This window comes from Nymphalis io, chromosome 11, assembly GCF_905147045.1.
Source record: "Nymphalis io chromosome 11, ilAglIoxx1.1, whole genome shotgun sequence".
NCBI classification, from domain to species: domain Eukaryota; kingdom Metazoa; phylum Arthropoda; class Insecta; order Lepidoptera; family Nymphalidae; genus Nymphalis; species Nymphalis io.
Window position 1 is genome coordinate 9,253,045 of NC_065898.1, and position 20,507 is coordinate 9,273,551.

The window sequence follows — 20,507 nt, forward strand, 5'->3', positions numbered from 1 at the left end:
ACTCAAACATTAATATTTACAAAACAATAAAATGAATCAAAACAACTTCATTTTTAATGTGGTAATCATTGAGTGCAGTAAAATTAAGGGTACTACTCGTAGACAGAGAAACTAAGCTTATCTGCCTGCGGTACTACTGTAGTGTGAGTGATATACCATTATAAATTGTGATATGAATATTTATATATATATATTAAGTTTTACTCCTTACATTACACCTACTTAAAGCCTCTTTTAATCACTAGAGGAGTAAAGACAAATAAACAAACTTTGACATTCAATTGACGTGATATAATTGTTTGAGATCATAGACTAGTTTCTCTGTCTACGGTTGAGATAAAAAATAATCTATGATATTCGTTATGGGTACGGGAAAAATTGCGTTTTGAATCTGTTTTTTTCATGATCCTTTTTTTCTATATTAAATATATTAATTAAAATTTAGTATGATAGGCCGCAGCCCCACCCTATCTCCGTATCCGTATCCGTAACAGCCTGTGAATGTCCCACTGCTGGGCTAAAGGCCTCCTCTCCTCTTTTTGAGGAGAAGGTTTGGAGCTTATTCCAACACGCTGCTCCAATGCGGGTTGGTAGAATTCACATGTGGCAGAACTTCAGTGAAATTAGACACATGCAGGTTTCCTCACGATGTTTTCCTTCACCGTAAAGCACGAGATGAATTATAATCACAAATTAAGCACATGAAAATTCAGTGGTGCTTGCCCGGGTTTGAACCCACGATCATCGGTTAAGATTCACGCGTTCTTACCACAGGGCCATCTCGGCTTTTTTTAAGATTCTGAGCGTTCCTCTCGGGTAGAGTTGGCATGGGTAATGATTGATTTGCGGCTGAAAAATAAAAGAAAATCTTGTTATTTATGACTTAAATGGCTAAGAGTAAACCTATTATGACTGGCTTAATAGAACATTCAGCATTGCATTGCTTCTTTCCTATTTTTGATTCTCTATAGTCAAAAGGGAATACGTTATATACAGGAGAAGGTAACCCAAAGCTAATATACCACTTTTAATCGTAACCTATTGACATAATTGTAAATGTTTGAATCAGTACTGTATCTCGGCGGCCGACCAATCATCGTCAGTTGGCTGGCTCGCCTAGCGTTGAAAGTTTTCAAGGTAAAACAAAAAACTTTTTAATTTAATTTAATCGTATATTTCGAAAACTTAGTCTTTTACTATATCTATACCTATATATATAATAAAATGTAACTGATCACTGTCTGTACATGGAAGATATTTGAGTAAAACTATTATCGTGGGCCTCAAGGTTTACGCGTTCTTTCCCGACCAGCTCACTTTTTACACACAATCAATGCATGACAAAATAATATTGTTCACGATTTCGCAGAAGATTATTGTTTTTATAATTATTTAAGCACATCTGTTATTTGTCGATTATTATTTTATGTGGTATACATACTTAATACTTATACAACTTTTTGAAGAACTCAAATACTAACTAGTACCTCGGTAGGTATATATTAACCATAGGTACTCCATTTATATATTTTATATACGAGGATATAGTAAAGATTAAAAAAACCGTATTGATTAATGTGAGATTGCTTCTGTCGAAAAATAAATGCTTCAAAATTGTATACTACGACGCGATCTCGATATCGATATACGATCTTCTTACAATTTATTATATTCATAAAATATACGAGATTTTATAAGTCTTAATAACTATAAGGCTGGTCACAGTTAAATAAATTTAGGCTTAGATATATACTGACCGTTTTTACAGTTATATGATTCCCCTAAATTAAGCTAGGTGGCTCGCTTGAAAATTTTTAAATTATTTTTTACAAATTTTCGCCCGTGTATTCAAGGGAGGTATATAAGTTATAAATATAGTATAGTTCGGTCAGTAATAGTATCGTTATAATATTCTAATAATATTTTACTTCAGTTATTAATTGATCTAAAACATTTGAGAAATGCATCGGTTGCGTACTGTCTCATGTGTAACGAAATCTTTTGTTTGATATTTATTGGGAGACAAATGTTGGGTACTTAGGTATCCTTAATTCAAAAGAAACCATTTTAGTTTTATCGTTACCTGCGTTGCGACGCCAATAGATATTGTTTCGACTGTTAAAATTTAAACGTTATAAATTAAAATTAATCCTTATTCAGATTTGTTATCTATCTATAATAAAAGAAGCTATCACTTACCACGTGTGTTGTAGCGAAGCTCAAGCAGCGCTTCAGCCGCCTCGATATCGGTGAACATCTTGTAAAGGGAAATGAATTGCAATTTAAAATAAATAAATATTTCTTAATAAAAGCTCACTAAGAAACAGTAAAATTATCGATTCGATTTTGCTTAGTAGTTACAGTTCAAATAAGATTCCGATATCAATTGTCAGCAGTTATTCAAGGTACCGTGCTTTTAAATTGTCCATTTCAGGTAGAATAAAAGGTACATAATATAAGGTACATGTTTTATGCATAACTTTGTATAACAAGGCAACCTCAATAAACCTATTGTTTATTTTCCTTATCCTTTTGGATGCTCTTTTCTGGAACGAATGTTTCTACTTGTATCTTTTTAAACTAGTAGGTATTATACTAAAGTTGTACTAAGCAATATAACCGATTAAGTCCAAATAAAGTTAAATGAAATCATTTTTTGAAATGTTTGTTAACCCTTATTATAAAAACTTCATTATTTAGTAATTATATTTTGTCTGAAAAAATACATGCTTAATACAATATTTTTATTAAATCTATTAACAATAAATTTGAACGCAAACATTTATTAATTAAACAACTAAATTTAAGCGGGTGGCCTAGCCTATAAGGTCATGATTATTTTATGTTATGTGGGTAATTGGAATGCCAGAGAGACTTCATCTAGAGTTCCCATTAAATTTTAAAGTCTATTTTTTAAATCATTTGCAAAATAAAATTAAAAATAATGAGGTCTCATTGCATACCACTTTTTTTCTCCCTGGACATATTTCTATATTTAAAAATAGTGAATTAAATCTTTTCACCATCTAGTAAATCACTAATAAACAATAAAAATTAAATATTTGTTCGTTTCATAATAAATACAAATTATATAAATGAATATTAAATCATCTCGCATGAGTATATATAAAACTTGCGAGGCGAAAAGGTTTTCAACGGAACCTTAAAATCGAATCAATATAGGTTTATCATGTTTTTATAGAAAATTGGCAACAGTTTTTTATATTAAATGAGTTTTGGATTTTTTTACATTTGTCTTCTCAAAATCCACTACGGCATTTTGATTAAGCAAAAACAGTTATTAATTTTAATGCATCCAAACATTTTAGATCTGACCTAAATACATATGAAAGTAAAAAATAAAATAATATATGAAAATAGTTAAGGGTCTCCTTAGCTATTTTCGAGATTAAACACTACATAAATCAATATATATACTCACTGATATTGCCAATTAGGTGGTCACTTTACAATATCACAACGTCAACGTCAACGTCTGACTCAAGACTGACGAAAATTTGCAACTCGAGTCGAGGGGCTGTTTCTTAACCACCACACGACTCCCATTGTTTCATAATGAGTTACCTAAACTGGCTGTAGTTTCGGCTCCTTTCTGTTATCTTCTTTTGTTTAATATTGAATAAAATTTTGTTTTACAGCGGATTAAGCTACCAAGAACTTGCATTTATAAAATAATGTTTTATAGCCTTCAGGTTTCCTATCTACTTTCATTGTCCAGTACCCTAAAAGGGATCATAAAAATTACGACTATTGTTACTTATTGTCTTTGAAACACTTAATGTTTAAGCGCTTTACTGCTGTATTATTTTAGAGTTATCTTATACATTTTCTCGACAATTAGAAATCTTTAAAATTCTAATATTATGAATAAAATTTATTGAAGTTGTAAAATGTTACTATTTATAAAATATATTTTCTTCGTCTTCAATCGCTTTTGTTATCTTAAGGAGATAATCTTAAAACAGGGTTAGGAGGCTTTAGACATTATTAGACAACATTAAGAATTTTGTAATTGAATAAAGACTTATTTCTTACCAATCGAATTATTTTTTTATAAAATGGAACCTTACACATATTTCTCTGTCTCTCGATCTAGACTTTACATATAAGTTTTTTTTTTATTTTAACACAAAGATATTTATTAAAATACTGACACGCATTAAGCTCTTCGATCTTACTTCGAAAACTCTAAAGTTTGACGTAAACTTGACCTAATGATCCAAATAGACTAACATTAATTACGATACAAAATATTTAATAAATTATTATACTCGATTATTTATAGACAGCGATTCTATTTAATCTATGGTCTATATTGTGCGTGGCGCTGTAATGTGGTGCTGACAATATAATACTTTAATCACCTACTTATATGGAAAAAATCAATCAATAAATAAAAGCCATTATTGACTAATATAAATTCTAACATAAATAAGTGAATAATGAAACAAATTAATAACTACCTACTTATACTGACAATGAAATCAATATTTGTTTATAATTATAAAAAAAAATATTAAATCATTTTTAATCTTAATTAAAAGTCGAAATATATTTCAATTAGCTTAATTATTTCTTACTCACTATAATAAAAACATGCACCGGAAATATCGAGTTTACACAGTCGCGACAAAAATAAATCATATTTACATTTCAAAATTATTAAAACAATATTAGATAATCATAAAACATACCCAAAATATCTATTAAATCTTATTTTATTTAATTCGTTACTTAAAATAATCTGTAAGGAAATCATAGTGTTAACACCGTAAGTACAAAATGTTAGTGACTTGCTTAATTCATTGATCATACCAAAATTATTTTAATGAGAAAGTTCTTTAAATTATGAATTATAATTTATTATTCCACATTTTATTCTATTATTTTAGAGTTATCTTATACATTTTCTCGACAATTAGAAATCTTTAAAATTCTAATATTATGAATAAAATTTATTGAAGTTGTAAAATGTTACTATTTATAAAATATATTTTCTTCGTCTTCAATCGCTTTTGTTATCTTAAGGAGATAATCTTAAAACAGGGTTAGGAGGCTTTAGACATTATTAGACAACATTAAGAATTTTGTAATTGAATAAAGACTTATTTCTTACCAATCGAATTATTTTTTTATAAAATGGAACCTTACACATATTTCTCTGTCTCTCGATCTAGACTTTACATATAAGTTTTTTTTTTATTTTAACACAAAGATATTTATTAAAATACTGACACGCATTAAGCTCTTCGATCTTACTTCGAAAACTCTAAAGTTTGACGTAAACTTGACCTAATGATCCAAATAGACTAACATTAATTACGATACAAAATATTTAATAAATTATTATACTCGATTATTTATAGACAGCGATTCTATTTAATCTATGGTCTATATTGTGCGTGGCGCTGTAATGTGGTGCTGACAATATAATACTTTAATCACCTACTTATATGGAAAAAATCAATCAATAAATAAAAGCCATTATTGACTAATATAAATTCTAACATAAATAAGTGAATAATGAAACAAATTAATAACTACCTACTTATACTGACAATGAAATCAATATTTGTTTATAATTATAAAAAAAAATATTAAATCATTTTTAATCTTAATTAAAAGTCGAAATATATTTCAATTAGCTTAATTATTTCTTACTCACTATAATAAAAACATGCACCGGAAATATCGAGTTTACACAGTCGCGACAAAAATAAATCATATTTACATTTCAAAATTATTAAAACAATATTAGATAATCATAAAACATACCCAAAATATCTATTAAATCTTATTTTATTTAATTCGTTACTTAAAATAATCTGTAAGGAAATCATAGTGTTAACACCGTAAGTACAAAATGTTAGTGACTTGCTTAATTCATTGATCATACCAAAATTATTTTAATGAGAAAGTTCTTTAAATTATGAATTATAATTTATTATTCCACATTTTATTCACTTTATAGCAAAAAGTTGTTAATAATATTTCCTGTGTTGTTTAAGTTCCGAATTAGATAGCGCTTTACAAATATACATAAAAATTTGGTTTAATTTATTACTTACAATGAAACCAGATGGCATCACGGTCCAGCGCCAATATAACTATATATGTACATAACATTACCTAACTAGGTTTAAGTGCCATTCTTGCAAGAGTAACTGAGACACTAAATTGGCAATATCGGTGAGAATTTATTTATTTATATAGTGTTTAATGTTATTTAAAATATTATTTATTTATTTAAGCATCTTGAAAATAGCTAAGGAGATCTTCAACTATTTCCTCATATTATTTTATATTTTATTTTTTACTTTCATATGTATTTAGGACAGACCTAAAATGTTTGGTTCATTATAAAATTAATAACTGTTTGCGCCGCTCGAACTGACTGAACGCGACGCCGCTGTAAAACGATTATTTGTAAAATCAGCCGCGCATCGTCGGTAGTGGGGAATTAAGCGCGGGAGTAAGACGTGTTTCAAGAAGTCAGCAAGTTGAGTTGTTTTCGTTGAAGAAGTGAAGCCAATTGAAGCGAAGATTATTATATGAATATAAGATAGCTCTTTTAAGAGCTTGACATTACCTCATACTACGTCATTGCATGCTGCTTCTTGTTTCAGATAAACAGTTCTTTTCAGAACTATTCATTGTTTCAAACGATGACGTTGTATAATGAGACATGCGTGGCGTGTGTATTCTTGTTGCTATGCGTACTGCTACACCTATATTGATTCGATTTCGAAGTTCCGTTATCCTTTCCGTAGAAAACCTTTTCGCCTCGCAAATTTTATATGTACTCATGCGAGATGATTTAATATTTATTTATATAATTTGTATTTATTATAAAACAAACAAAATGTAATGGGAACTCTAGCTGAACAGACTTACAGTATTCTCTCCGACATTATGTTATGTGGGTTATCGTACTTACATAACATAAACTAATCATGACATTATCAGCTAGGCCGCCCGCTTAAATAATTTTTTTTTAATAAATAATGTTTACGTTCAAATTTGTTAATTGATTTTATGAAAATATTATATTAAACATGTATTTTTTCAGACAAAATATTATTACTAAATAATGAAATTTGTATATTTGGACTCAATCAGTTATATTATTTAGTACAACTTTAATATACTTACTAGATTAAAAAGATACAGATAGAAATATTAAGATTTTAGCCGAAAACCTTATATTTTATACCTGGAAAGGACAATTGAAAAGAATGCTATTTTGAATAGCTGCTGACAATTGCTATCGGAAGCTTATTTGAACTATAACCTAAACAAAATCGAATCGATAAACAGTAATCGATGTAGTTTGTCGATAGTCGATTACTGTTTCTTAGATTTTATTAAGAAATATTTATTTAATTATTTAATTACCAGTTAAAATGATTACTTCATTTGTAATATCTGATATGGACGCTGCGCAAGCCTTACTGGACCTTCATCACGGGACAAGAACTGTGGTAAGCATTTTAAGCAGCTTTATTAGCTCTACAGTAGGTAATATTTAAGATAAATATTTTTTTAAATATTCGAATTAATAATCTAATACTACATTTTTGCAGCCAGCGCCACTGCCACTTCCTAATACAAGCACCCCAAAGAGTATTCACCCAAATATTGTAATGAAAAATCTAAGAAAAATAATTTAAAATATGTCAAGAATAAACTGATGTGTGACAAAGAAACGCAAACTGACTGAGTTGAATTTACGCGAAATTAAAAAGACGTATATTATAAAAGAATTACACGCTGAAATAGAATGTCTTAAGTAAAAGCTGAAAAGAAAAAAAACGGAAACATCATCAATTACCGTTTCATATGTAATAAACATGTAATAAATCGGGTGTTTCTAGTGACGAATATTCGGAAAACACATACCGCCGAAAATCCTACAAAAGTAAAACAAAACAAACTACTACTACTGACTTTGTTAGTAAAATATTACTTGCTTAATAATATAGTTTTTTTAATGTTAATTATTTGACATCACTAAATAACTTCTATTTATAATTATTTTTAGAGTCCTCTTGGAAACTGTGATTCAACATTTGCAAATGAACGCGATGACTTTACAAACAGTAACATGAGAGCTCGTAAAGAAGAGAAAAGAACTTTAAAACTAAGAAATACGAATTAGTCAAATAAAGAAATGGTATGGGTTTTGGCGCCTTAGTTTATTTTAAACGGAATATATTTAATAATTAATATAAACTAAATCAAGGCAAGGAAATAACTCCATAGAGCGCCTTGTCATTCAAGGCAAGGTGGATGGCACCAGACCACGTGGAAGGACGCCCATGCGATGGACCGGCCAAATAAAAACAACTGTTGGCGGTCCTTTGCATGAATGCACGAGGCTTACCACTAACAGGGACATATGGCGAAGGCTCGTGAGGCGAATAATTTTCACATCTGCGCCGAATAATTCATAATACTTCATGGCGACCACGATCGCTCTGACAAGAGTGTCACGACGAAGAAGAAGATAAACTTAATACTTTTAGGTTTTAATTGGAGACGAAAATCCATCAGTTCCAGCCAGACTTTTCAAAAACATGGACTGGACATCTTGTACGAATCGCACTCGTAAATTTTTGACAGCTGTCTTTTCAAGAAAGTAGGTTTAAGTGACATTCTTGGATATGTTCACCACTTCAAAGTCGATATTCATATTATCATGGAACAATATTCTTTTCAGGGCATTGGCAACTCATTCGCTAACAGGAAAGCCTTCACCAGCTTTTCCTGACAAACCTGATATGATATTGTTTAAACTGTGGTAGAAAATTGTTCTGTACCAGAGAATGTAGTAAGGTAAAGCTTAACTAACTTTCATTAATGTAAAGATATATTGATTTTATATCAGTTTGTATTAATTTTTCCTATTTCTTGTGTTTAGAACCAGCATACCCACGAAATGTGCTGACGAAAGCAAAATGTTTAGAACCCGTGAACAAAATAAGAAGAAGCGGAAAATAGTTGAGAAAGAAATATTTCTCCATGAATTCGAGCAATCGGATTCATGAATCAGATTGCTCGAATTCATCTAATTAATAGTAAACTAAAAATTAGAATTAGTTATTTGGGGTCAGGGGAACCGGGACACAAGTTTCAGGTATGTAAGATTATCAATCTAATATGTGGCTATTTTATTTGTCCAATAAATGTAGTGGGTTCCAATAAATAATATTGAAAAATAATTAAGTTCTGAAAATTTAGAATACCGATTATGTTATCTAATGTTTCAGATGAAATGCAGTATTCTCTTAACGTGGATCGTGAACGTCTGGACGCTACGTAGTTCCGCCGCTGGATAGGGACTCGTAGTGCCAGTCTCAAGCCTGGAACTAGGAGGAGAGCTGGCTGCATGCAATATTGAAAACGTGTCATATCATTTTTTTAACCATATACTATTGAAATTTAATTTTTTAATTGAATAATATTTTCGCCTACCAACTGAAAATTTTCAATAAAACATAGACACGGGTGCTGTCGTTTTAATTTACTCAAACATTAATATTTACAAAACAATAAAATGAATCAAAACAACTTCATTTTTAATGTGGTAATCATTGAGTGCAGTGAAATTAAGGGTACTACTCGTAGACAGAGAAACTAAGCTTATCTGCCTGCGGTACTACTGTAGTGTGAGTGATATACCATTATAAATTGTGATATGAATATTTATATATATATATATATATATATATATATATATATATATATATATATATATATTAAGTTTTACTCCTTACATTACACCTACTTAAAGCCTCTTTTAACCACTAGAGGAGTAAAGACAAATAAACAAACTTTGACATTCAATTGACATGATATAATTGTTTGAGATCATAGACTAGTTTCTCTGTCTACGGTTGAGATAAGAAATAATCTATGATATTCGTTATGGGTACGGGAAAAATTGCGTTTTGAATCTGTTTTTTTCATGATCCTTTTTTTCTATATTAAATATATTAATTAAAATTTAGTATGATAGGGTGGGGACCCTATCTCAATGATAGAAAATTCTTCATATGTTATCTAATTCATTCTTAAAACATAGTATTATGTAAAAGAGCAAACTATCAAATAAAAGCTAAAAAGTTAAATTGAAAATATTAACATTTAACTTATTACAGATAATAAATGCCAACATTCCTTGTCCCACCTAGGGTGGTTAACAGCATAGTTGGAAAATTGAAACATTAGATACTTGACTTAGACAGAGAAACTAATAGACCAAGGGGCCGTCAAACCGCGATTGAGACAGAATTAGTATGTCAATGTGTGCGTATAATGTTGCCATAGTAACTGCATTCACAGACATTTCATTAGCTAACGCTGCCGGCACTTACGTGATAAATAATTATAGGTTATGATTAATAAACAACAGAAAATCCTATTATGTTCAGGATTTTAATGCGACATAAGGTTGCGTACTATAACATCAATAATGATCACTGATAAACTATAATTAGGGATAAAACCGTCATTCTTACGCGTGATAATACACGCCGGCAATTTGCTACTTGCTATCGCTTTAACATGAAATAAAACGACAATGCACCATTGGATAATCTTCGATATGATATAAGGATGGTTTTCACTGGGTTAGAATAGTTTTCTAACATAAAAATAAGCAAAAATTGAACAATAAACACAATGAACTGATATATAAATATATGATAATACACTAGTTATGCGATAAGGAACAAAATATTTTACAATTCTATCTTTGTCTTTTGTAACGTAATTTTCGTTCTCTTTCGTTGTATAAGTAAGAAGGAAATCGTCATTGCGTCTATTACTTTCTCTGTCTACGATATGAATCTATACGCCATTTTTTTGTGAATCCTTAGTGAATTTTAGTTACCTAGTAATTGTATTTATACAATGATGATTGTCTGACTATAACTTTAGATTACCGATTCATTGATTATTATTGTAACTTACCGATTATAAGATTACATCAAACTCCATAACAAGGTTACTAAGGCGTACCTACTAAAAGCAAATCTTAACCAACATTGTTGCAGCCTCAAATATGTCTCCAATCTATGGAGTGCAAATGTATTGTAAACATATAGGTAAAATTGTAAAGGTATTATTTTATTCGTAACAGTGGTAGTCGTGTAAGTCGTGCCAGTGGTACGAATTGCGACAATTTTAAAAGCTTAATTTGAAAATTAATTTAAAAACGATTTAGTTTTATGATAACTAACTTATAATAGACGATACTAAAATTACTAAACCCTAAATAAACATCCAATGAATGTAGTTTATATGACACGAAAATTCTGTATGAATCGAATTATTTTAATTCTCTCGTCTTTACTAAAATAATAATAAATTTAATATTTTTTTTGAGTTAAGTAACTAAGTACGTACGACTCTTTTTATAGAGAGAAAGTCATAAGATTAATCTATTACACTGCTTTACAATGGTTGACAGTCGCGAACGACTGACACAAATTAAAAATGAAAACTCAGTGGTAGGTACCTACTTGACCCTGCTACTACAAATGTTCAAATGTGTACCCTCGATCTTAGATTAAACTTTACATGTTTACATTGGGTTATTTCGATGCTGTTATATTTATGAGCAAAAAAAAAAACTAAGATACCGTTATGCTTTATTTTCATATCTATAGTTACAGTTACCGCGGTTTGTTGGTAATGACATTTAAATTTGTACTTGATTCATTATGGTCATTGTGGTAAAAAAAAGCTAAAAAATATATTTTATTTAATAGTAATTACATATTTTCAATTGAATAATATATAATTGAATAAATGGTAAAAATTGATTTTAGATCTTTGTCTCCTTAATCTCAAACAGTGGTAGATTCGCCCGATGTCGCAGAAGATGGCGGGACGTTCTCTCGGTTTTGTTGTTCGCGCTTTTTTCTGTACCGTTGACGATTTCTATATAACTTTGCTTCGTCCGAACATTTCGTCGTAATTGAACTCCTGTATTTTTTTTAACACTAAGTCTCCGGACTACAAAAACATATTTTGTCATTTGCTTAATTACTTTTAATAATTAATTTTAGATAAAAAAATTTTTGTTAGATGGTATAATACAAATATATTCTATTTTCTTAATAAAATATCTAACCATTAAAAAGTTTAAGGGTACAAAAGTTATGGGATTAAAATATGAATACCAACCTAACAATCCTTTTAGGAACATTGCACCTTTCAGCGACGGTGTTGACAATATCGTCTACTAATTTGGGGTCCAATTGCTTTTTCGGTGGTTTATTCGCAAACGCTGGTGACTGCTTTCCAGTTAAGGAATGAGTGGCTAGAATTCTTAAAAGGTTTATTTTTAATTTAATCATTTTTATTAATATTTTCAAAGATACTTAACGTATTAAGACATAGTCCTTTATTTTAACATTTGGTGCCGCAGATTTCAGTTTGAGGCAAGTGACTCTAATAACTTCGTTTATTAGGGACATTTTTTAAATTAATGTATAATCTGTTTCAAATAATGTTTTTACATCTCAAGGTGCATTCATTTATTCTGTAGATAGGTAATCGCAAATCGACGATCGACTTAAGTATTGTCTCAAATCGTTATATTTTTCCCCGTATAGGATCGGATTAAAAAAACTGTACATTGCTAGTTTGTCAGTCATTGTCTACCCTGGGACGTCGGGATCAGCAGCGGATTAAACGAACTTGACCACCGAGACAATTCGTTTACGTACCATATTTTATTAGGCTTAATCTAAATGAAAAATGCTTTCAAATATTAATCTCGGTTATTATTATGTTATTAATTAAACTGTATATTTTTTTAAATATATTTTAATTTCACTTAGAATAATTAAAACGGAGCATAATACAAGGACAATGTAAGAAATAATGGATTTGATTAATTTCTGTTTAAATGTTAACCGGAATTAGTAATTACCTACTAGGAAAGACGGATTGCAACAATCGTCTCGTCGCTGAGGTGTGGGAAGTCCAATCGATTTCTGCCATTAGTCTGGCAGGCACGGTGACATTGCCGTTTCCAATTGAAACCTACGAATTAAAAATATTTTAATAATTATATTGATTTCACTGTCGGTATAAGTAGGTAGTTGTTAATTTTTTTCATTATTCACTTATTTATGTTAGAATTTATATTAGTCAATAATGGCTTTTATTTATTGATTGATCTTTTCCGTATAAACAGGTGATTAAGGTATTATATAGTCAGCACCTCATTACAGCGCCACATACAAAATAGACCAGAGAATAAATACAATAGCTGTCTTTAAAATAATCGAGTATAATAATTTATTAAATTTTTTGTATTGTAATTCATAATAAAAAATAACTTTAGTCTAATGCAATTTGTTTTTATTTAATAATTTTGAAATCAAATTAGGACCATAGAAATTCTATAATTCAGTTGATTATGAGTCCTATGTAATATAAATATGTTTGCAGCCTTTAAGTTGTGGAAGCACATATATAAAGATCCCGGATGGACCAATAATAATGTTGCTGGATTTTTTTGAAGAAATTGTCAGTAGCAGCTCGGACTTCCGAAGTTAGCAGTTTTAACACCCTTGCCTCGGAAAGCACGAAAGCCTTTAGATCTGCACCTGGTCTCTTTCAGTAAATTACTTTTACCCATTGGACGCCAGTGATAGAGAGATACGTTATATATTCTGTGCTAATATTAAAGTCTATTTGGATCATAAGCTCAAGTTTACGTCGAACTTTTGAGGTAATTAAATTTTGTATACTTAACTACTTATGTATACACATGAATAATATATAAACATACAAACCATATCAACATTGTTAACCGACAATGGCAAACATGCGTTAGTAGTCTGCGCTGATACTCTACGTATTTTTAAGCCACCAGCCATCTCATCCATTTCGAGCTCAACACTTGACGTATTTTGAAGAACAATGGTCGGTTCTTCTACTGCTAAAATCTCTTCATTCTCATCTACTCCTCGATCTTCAGATGTCCTATCCATTATTGATCGACTTTGATTTATTTCAGTATTAGATAATACGGCTAGGACCTGCTGGTACAAGTGTTTTAATGCCGTTTCCAGTTCTTCTAAATTGACAATTGAAGGATAATCGAGAACAGGATCGGTCTGCGTTCCTTGATCGAATGTCAGTTTAAGATTCTGAGCGTTCCTCTCGGGTAGAGTTGGCATGGGTATATATGGGTATTGATTTGCGGCTGAAAAATAAAAGAAAATCTTGTTATTTATGACTTAAATGGCTAAGAGTAAACCTATTATGACTGGCTTAATAGAACATTCAGCATTGCATTGCTTCTTTCCTATTTTTGATTTTCTATTGTCGAAAGGGAATACGTTATATACAGGAGAAGGTAACCCAAAGCTAATATACCACTTTTAATCGTAACCTATTGACATAATTGTAAATGTTTGAATCAGTACTGTAACTCGGCGGCCGACCAATCATCGTCAGTTGGCTGGCTCGCCTAGCGTTGAAAGTTTTCAAGGTAAAACAAAAAACTTTTTAATTTAATTTAATCGTATATTTCGAACACTTAGTCTTTTACTATATCTATACCTATACCTATATATATAATAAAATGTAACTGATCACTGTCTGTACATGGAAGATATTTGAGTAAAACTATTATCGTGGGCCTTAAGGTTTACGCGTTCTTTCCCGACGAGCTCACTTTTTACACACAATCAATGCATGACAAAATAATATTGTTCACGATTTCGCAGAAGATTATTGTTTTTATAATTATTTAAGCACATCTGTTATTTGTCGATTATTATTTTATATGGTATACATACTTAATAGTTATACAACTTTTTGAAGAACTCAAATACTAATTAGTACCTCGGTAGGTATATATTAACCATAGGTACTCCATTTATATATTTTATATACGAGGATATAGTAAAGATTAAAAAAACCGTATTGATTAATGTGAGATTGCTTCTGTCGAAAAATAAATGCTTCAAAAATGTATACTACGACGCGATCTCGATATCGATATACGATCTTCTTACAATTTATTATATTCATAAAATATACGAGATTTTATAAGTCTTAATAACTATAAGGCTGGTCACAGTTAAATAAATTTAGGCTTAGATATATAATGACCGTTTTTACAGTTATATGATTCCCCTAAATTAAGCTAGGTGGCTCGCTTGAAAATTTTTAAATTATTTTTTACAAATTTTCGCCCGTGTATTCAATGGAGGTATATAAGTTAAAAATATAGTATAGTTCGGTCAGTAATAGTATCGTTACAATATTCTAATAATATTTTACTTCGGTTATTAATTGATCTAAAACATTTGAGAAATGCATCGGTTGCGTACTGTCTCATGTGTAACGAAATCTTTTGTTTGATATTTATTGGGAGACAAATGTTGGCTACTTAGGTATCCTTAGTTCAAAAGAAACCATTTTAGTTTTATCGTTACCTGCGTTGCGACGCCAATAGATATTGTTTCGACTGTTAAAATTTAAACGTTATAAATTAAAATTAATCCTTATTCAGATTTGTTATCTATCTATAATAAAAGAAGCTATCACTTACCACGTGTGTTGTAGCGAAGCTCAAGCAGCGCTTCAGCCGCCTCGATATCAGTGAACATCTTGTAAAGGGAAATGAATTGCAATTTAAAATAAATAAATATTTCTTAATAAAAGCTCACTAAGAAACAGTAAAATTATCGATTCGATTTTGTTTAGTAGTTACAGTTCAAATAAGATTCCGATAGCAATTGTCAGTTATTCAAGGTACCGTGATTTTAAAGTGTCCATTTCAGGTATAAAATATAAGGTACATGTTTTATGCATTACTTTGTATAACAAGGCAACCTCAATAAACCTATTGTTTATTTTCCTTATCCTTTTGGATGCTCTTTTCTAGAACGAATGTTTCTACTTGTATCTTTTTAAACTAGTAGGTATTATACTGAAGTTGTACTAAGCAATATAACCGATTAAGTCCAAATAAAGTTAAATGAAATCATTTTTTGAAATGTTTGTTAACCCTTATTATACAAATTTCATTATTTAGTAATTATATTTTGTCTGAAAAAATACATGTTTAATACAATATTTTTATTAAATCTATTAACAATAAATTTGAACGCAAACATTTATTAATTAAACAACTAAATTTAAGCGGGTGGCCTAGCCTATAAGGTCATGATTATTTTATGTTATGTGGGTAATTGGAATGCCAGAGAGACTTCATCTAGAGTTCCCATTAAATTTTAAAGTCTATTTTTTAAATCATTTGCAAAATAAAATTAAAAATAATGAGGTCTCATTGCATACCACTTTTTTTCTCCCTGGACATATTTCTATATTTAAAAATAGTGAATTAAATCTTTTCACCATCTAGTAAATCACTAATAAACAATAAAAATTAAATATTTGTTCGTTTCATAATAAATACAAATTATATAAATGAATATTAAATCATCTCGCATGAGTATATATAAAACTTGCGAGGCGAAAAGGTTTTCAACGGAACCTTAAAATCGAATCAATATAGGTTTATCATGTTTTTATAGAAAATTGGCAACAGTTTTTTATATTAAATGAGTTTTGGATTTTTTTACATTTGTCTTCTCAAAATCCACTACGGCATTTTGATTAAGCAAAAACAGTTATTAATTTTAATGCATCCAAACATTTTAGATCTGACCTAAATACATATGAAAGTAAAAAATAAAATAATATATGAAAATAGTTAAGGGTCTCCTTAGCTATTTTCGAGATTAAACACTACATAAATCAATATATATACTCACTGATATTGCCAATTAGGTGGTCACTTTACAATATCACAACGTCAACGTCAACGTCTGACTCAAGACTGACGAAAATTTGCAACTCGAGTCGAGGGGCTGTTTCTTAACCACCACACGACTCCCATTGTTTCATAATCAGTTACCTAAACTGGCTGTAGTTTCGGCTCCTTTCTGTTATCTTCTTTTGTTTAATATTGAATAAAATTTTGTTTTACAGCGGATTAAGCTACCAAGAACTTGCATTTATAAAATAATGTTTTATAGCCTTCAGGTTTCCTATCTACTTTCATTGTCCAGTACCCTAAAAGGGATCATAAAAATTACGACTATTGTTACTTATTGTCTTTGAAACACTTAATGTTTAAGCGCTTTACTGCTGTATTATTTTAGAGTTATCTTATACATTTTCTCGACAATTAGAAATCTTTAAAATTCTAATATTATGAATAAAATTTATTGAAGTTGTAAAATGTTACTATTTATAAAATATATTTTCTTCGTCTTCAATCGCTTTTGTTATCTTAAGGAGATAATCTTAAAACAGGGTTAGGAGGCTTTAGACATTATTAGACAACATTAAGAATTTTGTAATTGAATAAAGACTTATTTCTTACCAATCGAATTATTTTTTTATAAAATGGAACCTTACACATATTTCTCTGTCTCTCGATCTAGACTTTACATATAAGTTTTTTTTTTATTTTAACACAAAGATATTTATTAAAATACTGACACGCATTAAGCTCTTCGATCTTACTTCGAAAACTCTAAAGTTTGACGTAAACTTGACCTAATGATCCAAATAGACTAACATTAATTACGATACAAAATATTTAATAAATTATTATACTCGATTATTTATAGACAGCGATTCTATTTAATCTATGGTCTATATTGTGCGTGGCGCTGTAATGTGGTGCTGACAATATAATACTTTAATCACCTACTTATATGGAAAAAATCAATCAATAAATAAAAGCCATTATTGACTAATATAAATTCTAACATAAATAAGTGAATAATGAAACAAATTAATAACTACCTACTTATACTGACAATGAAATCAATATTTGTTTATAATTATAAAAAAAAATATTAAATTATTTTTAATCTTAATTAAAAGTCGAAATATATTTCAATTAGCTTAATTATTTCTTACTCACTATAATAAAAACATGCACCGGAAATATCGAGTTTACACAGTCGCGACAAAAATAAATCATATTTACATTTCAAAATTAATTAAACAATATTAGATAATCATAAAACATACCCAAAATATCTATTAAATCTTATTTTATTTAATTCGTTACTTAAAATAATCTGTAAGGAAATCATAGTGTTAACACCGTAAGTACAAAATGTTAGTGACTTGCTTAATTCATTGATCATACCAAAATTATTTTAATGAGAAAGTTCTTTAAATTATGAATTATAATTTATTATTCCACATTTTATTCACTTTATAGCAAAAAGTTGTTAATAATATTTCCTGTGTTGTTTAAGTTCCGAATTAGATAGCGCTTTACAAATATACATAAAAATTTGGTTTAATTTATTACTTACAATGAAACCAGATGGCATCACGGTCCAGCGCCAATATAACTATATATGTACATAACATTACCTAACTAGGTTTAAGTGCCATTCTTGCAAGAGTAACTGAGACACTAAATTGGCAATATCGGTGAGAATTTATTTATTTATATAGTGTTTAATGTTATTTAAAATATTATTTATTTATTTAAGCATCTTGAAAATAGCTAAGGAGATCTTCAACTATTTCCTCATATTATTTTATATTTTATTTTTTACTTTCATATGTATTTAGGACAGACCTAAAATGTTTGGTTCATTATAAAATTAATAACTGTTTGCGCCGCTCGAACTGACTGAACGCGACGCCGCTGTAAAACGATTATTTGTAAAATCAGCCGCGCATCGTCGGTAGTGGGGAATTAAGCGCGGGAGTAAGACGTGTTTCAAGAAGTCAGCAAGTTGAGTTGTTTTCGTTGAAGAAGTGAAGCCAATTGAAGCGAAGATTATTATATGAATATAAAATAGCTCTTTTAAGAGCTTGACATTACCTCATACTACGTCATTGCATGCTGCTTCTTGTTTCAAATAAACAGTTCTTTTCAGAACTATTCATTGTTTCAAACGATGACGTTGTATAATGAGGCATGCGTGGCGTGTGTATTCTTGTTGCTATGCGTACTGCTACACCTATATTGATTCGATTTCGAAGTTCCGTTATCCTTTCCGTAGAAAACCTTTTCGCCTCGCAAATTTTATATGTACTCATGCGAGATGATTTAATATTTATTTATATAATTTGTATTTATTATAAAACAAACAAAATGTAATGGGAACTCTAGCTGAACAGACTTACAGTATTCTCTCCGACATTATGTTATGTGGGTTATCGTACTTACATAACATAAACTAATCATGACATTATCAGCTAGGCCGCCCGCTTAAATAATTTTTTTTTAATAAATAATGTTTACGTTCAAATTTGTTAATTGATTTTATGAAAATATTATATTAAACATGTATTTTTTCAGACAAAATATTATTACTAAATAATGAAATTTGTATATTTGGACTCAATCAGTTATATTATTTAGTACAACTTTAATATACTTACTAGATTAAAAAGATACAGATAGAAATATTAAGATTTTAGCCGAAAACCTTATATTTTATACCTGGAAAGGACAATTGAAAAGAATGCTATTTTGAATAGCTGCTGACAATTGCTATCGGAAGCTTATTTGAACTATAACCTAAACAAAATCGAATCGATAAACAGTAATCGATGTAGTTTGTCGATAGTCGATTACTGTTTCTTAGATTTTATTAAGAAATATTTATTTAATTATTTAATTACCAGTTAAAATGATTACTTCATTTGTAATATCTGATATGGACGCTGCGCAAGCCTTACTGGACCTTCATCACGGGACAAGAACTGTGGTAAGCATTTTAAGCAGCTTTATTAGCTCTACAGTAGGTAATATTTAAGATAAATATTTTTTTAAATATTCGAATTAATAATCTAATACTACATTTTTGCAGCCAGCGCCACTGCCACTTCCTAATACAAGCACCCCAAAGAGTATTCACCCAAATATTGTAATGAAAAATCTAAGAAAAATAATTTAAAATATGTCAAGAATAAACTGATGTGTGACAAAGAAACGCAAACTGACTGAGTTGAATTTACGCGAAATTAAAAAGACGTATATTATAAAAGAATTACACGCTGAAATAGAATGTCTTAAGTAAAAGCTGAAAAGAAAGAAACCGGAAACATCCTCAATTACCGTTTCATATGTAATAAACATGTAATAAATCGGGTGTTTCTAGTGACGAATATTCGGAAAACACATACCGCCGAAAATCCTACAAAAGTAAAACAAAACAAACTACTACTACTGACTTTGTTAGTAAAATATTACTTGCTTAATAATATAGTTTTTTTAATGTTAATTATTTGACATCACTAAATAACTTCTATTTATAATTATTTTTAGAGTCCTCTTGGAAACTGTGATTCAACATTTGCAAATGAACGCGATGACTTTACAAACAGTAACATGAGAGCTCGTAAAGAAGAGAAAAGAACTTTAAAACTAAGAAATACGAATTAGTCAAATAAAGAAATGGTAT

The 20,507-nt window shown here is 29.5% G+C and overlaps 1 protein-coding gene across 1 annotated transcript; it reads right to left on the bottom strand.

Annotated features, from left to right (window-relative positions):
• Window positions 1-12,960: 12,960 nt before the first annotated feature.
• On the bottom strand, window positions 12,961-15,662 carry LOC126772076 (uncharacterized). Its single transcript, XM_050492246.1, has 3 exons — window positions 15,605-15,662; window positions 13,836-14,248; window positions 12,961-13,077 (listed from the first exon to the last, which is right to left on the bottom strand). Exons 1-3 carry the CDS (start codon window positions 15,660-15,662, stop codon window positions 12,961-12,963), a joined length of 588 nt encoding a protein of 195 aa, XP_050348203.1.
• Between the last annotated feature and the right edge of the window lie 4,845 nt (window positions 15,663-20,507).

Bases quoted from the DNA above. Each gene is read 5' to 3' on its own strand.
- LOC126772076 (XM_050492246.1), bottom strand. From the start codon at position 15,662: ATGTTCACTGATATCGAGGCGGCTGAAGCGCTGCTTGAGCTTCGCTAC. The intron at 14,249-15,604 runs GTAAGTGATAGC...TTTATTTTTCAG, and splicing joins GCTTCGCTACAACACACGTG to CCGCAAATCAATACCCATAT. The intron at 13,078-13,835 runs GTTTGTATGTTT...TTTAATTCGTAG, and splicing joins CGGTTAACAATGTTGATATG to GTTTCAATTGGAAACGGCAA.